This window comes from Anas platyrhynchos, chromosome 4, assembly GCF_047663525.1.
Source record: "Anas platyrhynchos isolate ZD024472 breed Pekin duck chromosome 4, IASCAAS_PekinDuck_T2T, whole genome shotgun sequence".
Taxonomy (NCBI): Eukaryota; Metazoa; Chordata; class Aves; order Anseriformes; family Anatidae; genus Anas; species Anas platyrhynchos.
Window position 1 is genome coordinate 10,445,463 of NC_092590.1, and position 12,121 is coordinate 10,457,583.

At 39.2% G+C, this 12,121-nt stretch overlaps 1 protein-coding gene across 8 annotated transcripts in view; it reads left to right on the forward strand.

The window, feature by feature from the left end:
• The window catches only part of PPP3CA (protein phosphatase 3 catalytic subunit alpha), a 190,696-nt gene that overhangs the window by 163,190 nt on the left and 15,385 nt on the right, over positions 1-12,121 (forward strand). For 5 of the 8 annotated variants that reach the window (XM_072036986.1, XM_027457169.3, XM_072036980.1 and 2 more), the window contains 3 exons: positions 4,075-4,200; positions 6,767-6,841; positions 11,724-11,750. In XM_072036986.1, the coding sequence (XP_071893087.1) occupies positions 4,075-4,200; positions 6,767-6,841; positions 11,724-11,750 (228 nt within the window). The remainder of the gene's footprint in view (positions 1-4,074; positions 4,201-6,766; positions 6,842-11,723; positions 11,751-12,121) is intronic. The other 3 variants (XM_072036982.1, XM_072036984.1, XM_072036981.1) reach the window with 2 other exon arrangements.

The window sequence follows — 12,121 nt, forward strand, 5'->3', positions numbered from 1 at the left end:
GATTATAGACTATAAAACTTACTGGTGGCTTAGTCTGCTAGCATCTGAGTACAGCTTTAGAAAGAGAAGTTTAGGGACTGGATAACGAGCAACTAAACTTGGAAATTAATGTTTGAGCGAGTTGGGTTTTCCTCAGTTACCAGTTTCATAATCAAAGGAACCCATTCCACTTTTTTATCTCCTCAACAAGCAACCGTGTGGCCCGTAGTCATAAAATCCTCAAGCAATTCCTCCTCCTTCAGGGCCTTTGAGGTCTCCGGTAGCTACTTAGGCATCGGATTAATGTGGACTTCAGAATGAAGAAGAGGTGAAACACCCAAACCTTTTCTGAGCCAACAGAGAAAGAACAGAGCTATGACTAGAAGAAAGCAAGGGGTCAGAAAACCTCGGAGAAACTGCTGCTATATGAGAGAAGGATTTTTTTCTTGCCCAAGCTAACACTTGCTTCTTCTGACTACAAAGCATCATGCTAGTTACTTAATAAAAAATTTTTTGTCTACATTATACGTATAAAGATTTAAAATTACAAATTCATAAAAGCATTTGTGACACTGGTATCTAACCTACCTTATTGTATTCTCTTAAGAGTAGAGTAATTTTAGAAGATGTCCTTCTTTGTTATTACACTGCTCTATTGTACAGTGTTATTTTCCTTCAAGTGGCTCTTGAAGTCGTTGGAGGACCTGTACAGGTCATTTGCAGAGGGGAAAAGTTTCTGAAATACTGTTGTTGGAACTTGCTTTAGTAAGACATACAGGCAGATAAATTAATAAAATGGTGTGAAGATTATTTTTTTTTTGATAGTAATCTCAGAATAAATTATCTTCCTTCAAAATAAACCAACCAACCAAATAAAAGCCCTAAAACCATTTAATCTGATTTTTGTCAACTGTTCTGTTTACAGATCGGTCCTTTTTAGAGGCTAGTTAATTAAAACAAACAAAAAAATCTTATAAAATTGAATTATTCAACTTTCACATAATTTAGAAATAAACTTGATGATAAATTGAAGAAATAGTGGAAAGGAAAAAAAACCTCTACCTACTCACTAAGATGATGAAGTTGAAGTTTTATTCCTAAATGAATCTTCACATCCATTAAATAGTCCTTTTTGTGTGGTTTTGATTCATTTTTGCTATAAAGCCACAAGCTATTTATTTTTATTATGCAATTGTGTCACTGTAATGGAAGGAGAATGATTTTTGATCTGCCCTAGGTAATTTCAGCCAAAAAATGATGGAAATATTAAGAGCATCGATACTAGTTCTCTCATTTTTGCTAATACCAGTATTAAACCATTTTTACTGAAAAGCAGAGTGGCTGCCAAAAGAGATTGAATGGGCAAGAGTCAAATGTGGTTTATTTAAATGAAGGGTGTTTGGCAAAAGTTCATGTAAATGTTAGCAAATCAGCCACAAAATGGAAGACCTTTAGCAAGCTATTGAATTTTTGTACTAACCGACAATGTAGTGCAGTACAAAAAAAAAAAAAAAAAAAGCTTATTGTCCAATTGAAACACTCTTTAGTCAATGGAAAGAGATGAATAATTAAATTCATTGTTCACCCCCTTCAGTCAGTGCTGTGATACATGGCATCTCCTATAGTGTTTGGCACATTGCAGTCATACAACTTCATTGCCCGTACTGGTTGTTAACCGCGTTCCTCCTAGGTGAGGCACAAGTGCAAAGGCAGGTGGAAAGGGGAAAACAAGGCATGCTGTATCTTCTAATCTGTATCTTTGATGTGGTATGTTTCTGACATATTTTTAATCCTTGCTGTTTCGTTTATGATGGTGTTGTCATGCGTGCTCCTTCTTTGAGTCATTTTTCTTTGACAAAAGCCGAGGAGGATCGTTCCCAGGGTCACAGGTTCCTAGTTTACATTTGGATGGCTTAATTCAGAGCTTCAAAAGGCAAATCAAAGCCTATTTACATAAAGTTACATATGTGTTGTCCAACACATGCAGCAAGTTGTCTTCAGCATAACCAGTATTTGATGACAGCTTGTCTACAGCTACAGAACTAGAATCGTGACGTGATCAGGTCATTAACAGCAGAACACAGTGAAGTAATTTTTATGTGAGGGTAAGCACCTGAATGGGAATTATGTTATGTTCACAGCTATATGTAGATTCTAGTAGTGGGTTGACCAGCAAACTTGATTTTAAGTCCATTGAGCCGTCTTTTAAACTGAAAACCCACTTCTTTTTTTCCAGTAATAAAAATGTAAGGCACTAGCACCTTTTACAGTGGATGTAACCTTCAGATGTATTGACTTAGTCCCATGTTGATCAAAAATCTTGTCTGCAGTCCTGTACCTATATTATTTAGGAACTTTTATTTGTGTTGGAGATAGTTACGAGTCCCTTTTGGTTTTAGATGGTCGTCTCAAAATTACCTTTCTCTCCATGAGCGAAGAAATATTTTCTCTTCTGTTCATAAATGGCTCTGTTCACATCCATACAGAACATTTATTCTGTGCATGTGCATAATTCTAGAAACTACTGACTTTTAAAAAGCACAATCTGTAAATTAAATTATACGCTAATTATGTTAGAGATGCCGTTACCGGGTTGAGTCTTCAACCGCATTATTAAGATTTTACAAGAAGATTATCAAGGTTTTTGTGAGAAGACAAAAAAAATATAAATTTTGAAGGAGTGGAGAAGGAAAGGATAAGATTTACTGCTTTACTCTTTCCCAAGTGGGGGCAGATAGCCCATAAAGCAAACAACAGAAATCTAGCACTCGGTGACTTTTATTGAAGCCCCATATTATTGAAAGCTCTCCCTCAATATATTCTTGTAAAGCCAACAAACAGACCTGTGATCCAAACACCTGTTGCACCCATCCCCATTCTGTGTTCTTCCAGGTGGTCTCAATAAATGACCTGAAATGGTAGTCATCTACAGCAATCTGATAATTACAGCTATTAAAAAATAATAATAATAATTTCAAAGTGCACAGAAGTCTAGAAATGCTGTGGAACATGGTATTAGCATAATGTTGGGCAAACTTTATGCTTCAGAAAACGAGCTTTGATAAGGGCAGTTATCTAGGTTTATTGTAGACTTTGTTTTATGTCGTGTGTTGCTTTTTCATTGTTATTACTTTACCTCTTTCTAGCCAAATTGATGTTTCCTCTCTCTCTCCTGCTTGCACTCTTGGCCATATTAATAATACCCAAGCACTGTTCGTGCCTTTCCTCCTGCATCAGACTTTCAGCTGCGCTGGGCTGATTGTTCACTGGGTACCGCGTGGTCTCTTCTGGAAACAATTAGCTGTTTTTTTACTCATGTCCTTTGTGACACTTTGTTTTTACTTTGTTCTGAGTATTGGATAGGCAACTTCAGGTCAATCAGGTCCTGTTTCAGGTATGAACCTGAAGTCCATTATCACGAGTAAGCACTGAACTTGACAAGGTGCTTTAAAAAGCTCATCTGTAGCTATGTCATAAATACCTATATTTCTGCCCGTTAATGGGTGTAGTCTTTTTTTTTTTCCTTTTTCTGTTGAAAAGACAAGGATTTGTCTTGTAGCATTTAAAATTCATATTATTATGTGTTTGTACAATAGGGGACACAGTCTGATGTGCATAGAGCTTGAATAATGTGAGAAGAAAGTATCATGTGTTGTACGTTAACCATGAATGAAATACGTGGAAAACGTTCTCTGAAAGAGCAGCATTCAAAATCTGAATGATAAACATTTTCATTTATCATCTCCAGTGTGGTTGTGAGGAGCTCAGATAAGTGTGGAATGGAAGTCTGCCTGATTCCCTCGTGGTGGCAGATCCTAGAGCCGCTGTTCGCGTCTGTTCAAAGAGTTATTAATTCACTTAACAATGCAAATTAGTACAAGGGAAAGCTGACAACACCGCTTTCAGCTTGGAAAATGACTTGTGACTTCTTTGAGGCTGTATCCTGTCGTAACTAGTGGTCAAGTGCTGCTGCTGGGTCAAGTGGTTGAAAGCCCATCTTGCAGCCAGAAGGCTGTGAACACTACCAGTGCTACTGGTCTGGTAGTGAGTCGTACATGTTGCTGACATCTCTTTTGTTTCTTTTCCCCATTTTAGCTGCAGTATTGAAATACGAAAACAACGTTATGAATATCAGACAGTTCAACTGCTCCCCGCACCCGTACTGGCTTCCAAATTTCATGGATGTGTTTACCTGGTCCTTGCCATTTGTGGGTGAGAAAGGTAGGTAAATTTGCCGTGTTCACAGAAGCTGCAGAATGGTTTGCAAGTCACTGTGCATGTGGCCCAGTGTATTTGAACTGACAAGAATAATTTGAAGACAGATCATTTGCTTTTGAGGACAAATTGGAAGAAACAGGCCATAGGGACAAGCAATTACCAATGGTTAATCACACTTGTCATGTTTTTGATTTCCACTTTTTCCAGGCTATGATATTGTTTCTGCAGTGGAAATAGATTTTTATGGCATTGCAGGCCAGAGGTGAATTCACTGAATAAAATTCTTACTGCTTGTTACTTACTATAAGCTTTGGGGAATTCCCATGGATGTTGTTCACTGCTTGAGGGACAGCACATCAGACTTCACTACATCATGGTTACAGCCTTAGCTCGCTGACCTGTCTTGATAAGATGATGATGGGTTGCTTTTTCATCAGTAAATACGGAGCTGGTGATGCTAAGACCCGCTCTGGTTTACTGTTCCTTGAGAGCAGAGGGATGTCTGGAAGGAAAATCTGCTTCTCAGCCCTGTCTCCACCCAGAGTGCATGGTGCCTCAGAAGACTCGCCCTAAAACATAGTTGATGTTTTATTGAAACATGATGCTCCTGATCTTGCCTGAAGACAACTTCATGCTATGAATGGCAAGCACATAAAAGGCATGAAAAAGACTTTAGTCTAACATATTAAATGAATACATAGTGCAAACTGCTTAAACCCCGAGTCATTTTATTCGGGGCCTGAGATGAGACTTGCTTTGATCCATCCATTTTAGTACGTTGCTGCAACAGCAATTACTGCCAGAGAACTATAATAAACTCATAAAAGCTGCTTGGAAAAACAGTTCTCTCTTAATAAGCAACTGGAAGTACAGCCAGCTATGGCTCTTACCTGCAGTCATGACCAGCTTTGTTTGCAGCTACTCTTTTGTACCAGGAAAGCTGCTGGTGACGTGCCTGAGGCCTCTGTGAACAGAACAGATAGACAATAAAGCGGGGATTAACAGAGAAGAGACAGCTGTTTCCACTAATGGAGACATTACATAATCCATGCTGATGCATGTTTCAGACTTGTGAGGCAGATAAAACGCTTTCATTTCGCTTGGCCATAAATTCAGTCAGGCCCTGTTCATAGGACAAGCCTCTTCTCCAGACATAATGCGGTTCTGTAAGGTGCTCTGTAAGGTCATTTCCCATAGGCAACCTCCTCAGGTGAGGCTGCAGAACGGATAGTCAAGACTCAGCAAGATCCCAAGGCCATGAACACTCCTCCTTGGTCTTTTTTTTACTTTTTATCCTGTCTTAGTGGACTTTCTTACCACTTGCTTGGAAACTCTGAAGCCCCAAGAAGAGAAAGAGGAGGTAAAATTAGTGTTCTCCCCTTTTTTGCAAAACAAAACTCACTGGCTGTAAGAGTCAACATTCAACACAGCATTTTATTTTTCTTTTATAGATTTTTTTTTTTATTCCTCAAAGGCCAGCCAAGGTAGAAATTAGTTAGTAACACTGGTCAATTTTAGTGTCGAAAGTCTTTCCACTAATACTGTCAAAGGAAAATGTTAAATCTTGCACTAATTTAGGAAAATATGGATTTGCCCTGCCCTTCTAATGTTTCAAACATCATAGGTGTCACAGAAGAGAATTTTAACAAACACTTTTGAGCCTGTGTAGCTAGTGCAAGTCTACACATGCCAGGTAACAGTTTTAATGGTGCTTACTACATTTAGATGTGGTGCAGTTGTTATCAATCTGCTAATGATTTCACATTTTACCTCATAACTTTGGCTTTTGATCTCTGAATTCCATTTATTTGGTTGTGAGTTTTTTTTTCCCCTGCTGTTCTCACTCTGTGTGCTCTCTGGTTAGTGTCACACTCTTGCCATTTCCAAATGGACTGGGGTTAGGGGTAGCCTGATTCTGACCTTTGCATGCCCAAGTTGCAAAGTTAGCAAGCTGAACATATTCTGAATTTACCAATAATGACATTTGTATCAGTGCTATTTGTCCTAGATTTCTAGGCATGCTGTCCCTTTATAGATATCTCAAAACCTTTAATATTTTTTGAACTAGAACTACAGTGTCTAAAACTTCTGTAGAAATGAAAGCTTCTGGTCATCCTTCTTGCTGTGACTTTTTGATTTGGATTGATATTCCATTTGCTATGCAAGGAATTCAAATCCTACTGCAATGTAGCAGCAAGAGAAGAGCAGTCAATTCTAACGTGACTGAAAATCAAAAATTGGCAGAGAGGGAGAAAACAAAAGTTAGGTACTTGGCAGTTGCAAAAAGAGAGATTGTAAACACTTGTTTAGAAAAAAAAAAAGAATCATTTGTTGCAGTGATTGATATATTTGGAACAATTTCTATGTAAAATTATACAGACTGCCCTTTTAAAAACTACACAAGACAGTTCATGCTTATATTACTGCATGCATAAAATAAGGTCCATGTTTAAGAAGCGAGTGCCATTTGTGTACTGAATTTTCTTTAACATTACTACAGCTAGGGTTTGCTCTCTGGCTGACCAGGGAAGCCTGACATCAACATCTTACATTTTGTTTTCCATTTCAGTGACAGAGATGCTGGTAAATGTGCTGAACATCTGCTCAGATGATGAATTAGGGACGGAGGAAGATGGTTTTGATGGTAAGAGCCTCCTGCCCTTGGTTGAGATTGTTTGCCTTGAAACTACTTTAAAAGGTTTATTTACTAACCCTGGGATAATTTTCTGGGTCCCATTTAAGTTCTGTGCTGCTGAAAGCAACTGTTGTGCTAGACTCCAATGGATTTGCTTACTGCATGTGTTGGAAAGAATTAATGGAAATCTTGCCCTGTTCTAACCCTAGCTAAAAGTACAAATCTTTCCTTGGTCTCACTCCTTTGGTTTTAATTTTAAAAAATAAAATAAAATAAAAATTTCCCCTCCATGAAATCTCAGTTGTGATGTCATGAGGGATACGGCGTTGATTTTATGCATAATACACCAGCAATTCCTATAGAAAGTATCATATCAATTAAATTATCTTTTTACGATAAAATCAGCTTCTTGCAGAGCTCATTCCAAAATGTAGACGCTGTAACTTTGGAAGAATTGTACTTGAAATATTTTGTTCGTCGCAACTTTTAATGCATTTGTGTATTTAAAAGGCTTTAAGAATCAATTTAATCAATAAAAATCAACCTGTACAGATGCAGAGAATGTTCTGACCTGACATTTCTGCTACGAAGAAAGGAATGTTTACTTCTGTTATCACTTGGGCTGGAATTTATATGATAAATTGCCATGTTCCTGTTGGTTTGATGGTAAAGGACACTTGATATCTTGCAATTTGGAATTTCTTGGAAGTGGATTTATTTAATTAGCCATTACTTACTCTTGCACAGCTTAACAGAAAATTGCAGCTCTCCGGAATATTCCTTTTCAATTGAGCAAAGCTGAAAAAAATCCCATGCATCGTTGCTGTTCTTACTATGGATGCTTTCAATATTAAAAACAAAAATAAAAATCTAGAGAACAGGAATTTATTTAGGTTTTAATATGGAAAAGTAGGACTACCAAGCAACCACTAGAAATATCCTCATGATGTCTGTAGGTAGAATGACAGAATGGGGAGAATGAAGAGCTATCAAGTAAGACAAATATTTAATGAAACCATAATTAATAATTAAAGTTCTCTCTCAGAGCCTTTATTCTTAATCTTTGGAAGAGGAAGTTAAATCATGGGTTTTGACATGTTTCCTTTATGGTGGGAAAGAAGGATACGGATTATAGCACTTTGCATTTACTCTGAGAAGCCAATTGGATTCCCCTGTTCTGCAGCCGCCACAGTGTGGACGTGAACAATTATCTTGCAGGACTTGGGACAAAGACTGGATTTACTGAAACCAGTAATCAGTGCAAAGAAGAAAACACCTGTTTGAATATTGTGCCTGATTTTTTTTTCTCATGAAATTTAAATAAGTAGCTACTGTGTAATTAAAGCAGTGTGTGAAACAGCACAGAGGCATACAGTGAGTAAAAACTGTGTCAAATTAAATACAGTAGCAGGCAAACCACGTGCTTCAAATCCTTGGCTCCAGAAAGCACTTAAGCACGGGCTGAAATTTCACTGAATTCGTTGCCAAAGCAAAGGTTTTATGGGAAGGATTTTTAAATCGGTTCAGCATTGGCCTAATCTTTTCTCTCGAAGTTGTGCTATAAACGTCCATTGACACTAAACAGAGCACAGGTAGGCCAGTGGCTGCAGTCCTTTCTGAAATGTTACTGCCTCTTCGTTCCTGTGCCTAGATTTCTAGCAGGTTTTCAACCCCATGGCCACAAACGAAGAGGCATATTAGGGAGTCTTCCAGGACAGATGCTCTCGTGGCGGATCATTCTGCAGTGAGGATGAGAGGAGCCCTCCCCAGCTGCAGGAGGGCTCCGTGTTCCCTGCGTATTTTCCTCGCTGTGAGGAGCAAGCAGCAGCTGTGTCCCAGGGAGTTTTGCCATGGCACGCTTCCAGGCGTGGCGTTTGCAGCATTACAGGTGCCTGAGCAGGAACGCAGGCTGAAATCCCCTTGGCTTGCGTGTGTGTGTACTGCATAATTATATCCAGCAGCGTTAAAATTTCTAGATGAGGAATAATTAAACCCTTCCCGGTACTGGAAAGCTAATACCGTTGTCTAAATCTACTTCGAGATTTTTTGGTATGAATGCTTTCTCTGTGTAAAACATCATTTTAAGAAAGACATTAGCAGTGTCTTCCTCTTTAGGATGTGTAGCTAAAACCGCAGTTGGTGTCCATTCATGTCTGTTTCCCCGGATAATCCCCTCACAGCTCTGAAGTGAAATCTGGGCAGCGATGCTGCAGCTTGCAGAGCCCGTACTCTTGTTCCCCCAGCCCACTGGGAGCACTGGGCCCGTGGGGACTGTACACATGGGAGAGACCGAAGGATTCGGGCATAAAAGTAAATTTGAGAGTTGATTTAAATTTAAGTAGGGGCTGATACCTGTAATGACTTCCCGGTGCATTCCGATTTATTTTCTGTACAGCAAAGGAAAATTATCTTTCTCTCAGAGGTAGTTGTTTCCTCCTTTTTTTTTAATTTTTATTTATTTATTTATTCTTAGAGCATCCCCTTTTAGGGGGAGAAAGTACAAGGTGTTTTCTTTGTGTTCCTGGTGAAGCAAACTGGAAAGATTATGGGTTTAAAACTGTTCCTGTGAGGGTGGTGTGTTGACAGGCTTGTAGTGGTTCAACATTTCCACTGTTTTTTCACAATTTCAGTCCAGCTTCCTCGGAGGACTGCAGCAGCAGAGTCCTGCTCACCACTGATGGTTTTCTTTAGCAGTCTTTCCCATGGAAGGAAATGCCTGATACCTGCGACAGCAGACGCATTTTGTTTGATGGTTCTTTAAAATCAATGAGTATTTTTGCATCACCTGTAGCTTTCAGGGCTTGCTGCTGATTTCCTTTCTCTCCTTGCAGTTTGAACATGCCCTGACCTGGGTTCCCACATGTAGTGAGAATGATCCATCGCTATGGTTTGCACTGATCATTCTTTTGTTACCTTCTCTTACACTTCTTTGCCCTCTGTCTTCCCCTCTCACTCCCTTTCCCTTCCAAAACAAAGCCCCATCAGTACTGCCTGACCTCACTGCATGGTGTTTGTGAGCCTTTTTTTTTTTTTTTTAATATATCTTTTTGTTCCAAGTCATGCATGTTGCATCTAGCCATGAGCAGGATGCCCAACAGCATGTATTCCTGTCTTTTTCCCCCTTTTTTTTCTTCTTTTTTGCTGAAGGAGATATATCCTGGGGATATGATCAATTTGTTAGAGGTGGTTTTTGTGTATGCCTGGTAGAAGAGAACCTAAATAGTGATTGCAGTGCCCTCTACACCATATCTCCCTGGTGGCCTGTGTTGGCCTTTTGGTTTCACTTGCTTTAAAAATGAGAGGTTATGGTATGTTAAATTTTTCTCATCTTTCATAGCTTCCTCTTATTGTACGTTTTCTTTCCTGTTCATGACGGTGGTTGCAACATAATCGGATCCAGTAAAAAATGTCCTAGGTGAACGTTAGCTAGTGGTTTGTGCATCAAACGTATTGCTTAGCAACAGGAGCTACAAATACTTGTATCCAGCCAGCATGCAGTCAGAATCCTGGATTATTTTAATTAGTAACATTTCTGGCCTCCTGCATTTGATTGGAAAACGAAGCTGCTAATTAAAAGTGTGCAATAATGTAATAGCCAACTTGACACAAACGCTCTCCTGGCTTTGTATGCATCGCTATCATGATTTGGCATAAAGGCACTTCTAAATTACCTGCGTTAATTTCTGTATTGCCTTCACCATCGTAGCTCGCAGCCTTCTTGTGGAAAGAGCTGCTGGCATAACGCTAGGTGCAGCATTTATTCCTCGGCTGGAGCACGGCTCCCGCAGCGAAGTGCTGCAGTCTGAGCCTACACCGAATTACCACGTCAGACGCGTGCTGTTGATCGTAGCCTGGTTCCACTGTGAGCAGCAGCACGTGGGATTTGCCACAGGTCTTGCACTACACCCAGGAAAGCTCTGCAGCAGCTGACACGGAGACTGATCAAGTAAAAGCCAAGCCTTTGTCTTTAGGTCACGGTCACTTACCAGTTTGTGATGCTAGCTAGGCAGACAGGACAGACTTAGCTTTTGAATAAGTTAATTTTTAACTAGGAAAGACAGGGAGGTTATTTTTTACTGTTTTACTCTTGTTCTTCCTGCAAAGCAGCAACGTTGGGCAGCAATGCGTACCTCCCCTCTGTGAATTAGTCGCAGAAGTGCATTTTAATGGCATTTTTATTTTTTCCTGGCGGGGTCTAGTTGTTCCATACCCAAAACCTTTTTCACAAGAGCCAGTACAGCACATCGGTGTGCTCTGTGTTTGAACCAGCCTAGTAGCATGCACTAGACAACCCATGTCCCCAAAACAGTTCTTATGGTGCAATCGTGCCCAGGCTCTGAGGGTTGCTCTCATCTTGCTCTCAAAACCAGCTGATTTTAAAATGCAGTGCCTTGTAGCCGCTTGGATTTGCTAACTGTAAGCTGCTGGATGATTCTGGCAAATGCATGGGTACCAGGCAGGCACACCCCCAAATGGGGTGTGGGATGAGGGATGGAGATCTTTTTAGTATCTGCTGTTTTTGAGAAGTGATTGAGCCTATTCAAAGAAGCTGCAATAATGTAGAAGAAAATTCAAGAGATCATAGCACCAAGGCTAAGCTTACCTGCTGATCTGCCTGCATGTTAGTGTCCTACAAATCTACTAACAAGTCTTTAACCTGAAAACAGTTGTTTTTTTCTTTTTTTCATTTTCTTTTTTCTTTTCCCCATAGTTCTCAATCTGTTTCTTTCCTTTTGGATGTTCCCTGCCTAATTTGTTTCTTTTCTGTTTTTCAGACTTTACTTAAACATTGCGTTTCCATTGATGTTGTCAAATGTTCTTTATTATTTTTTGTTTTCATTCTGCAAACATCACTGATCTTTTTCTTTCCCCCCCCTTTGGAATTCATAAGAAGATCCCATTTATGCACAGAAGAAAGGTATTAAATTGGAAGGCTTAAGTTTAATTAATTTGCTTTCATATCATTTTCCTAATGCTTAATTAGATCATACATAATATAGTAGGATATCATTGAGAGATTTATTTTTGTTGTTTTTTAATCAGTATTTTCTGTCCATTCAATCCTACCTCTCACACTATCTTCAGAGTTTACCATCTTTTTTCATTGTTTTACTTCTTAATCTGAAGGTCTAAGTTAAATTTTACCTGTCCTACGTATCCAGCTTGCAAAATACTTGCTTAGATGCTACAAATCTGAGCTCCAATAGAACTTGTTAAATTTCTGAAGTAAGGTTCAAAGCTTTTATTCTACGTCCCCCCATATTTGTCCAATTTTAACCTTGGTTGTGT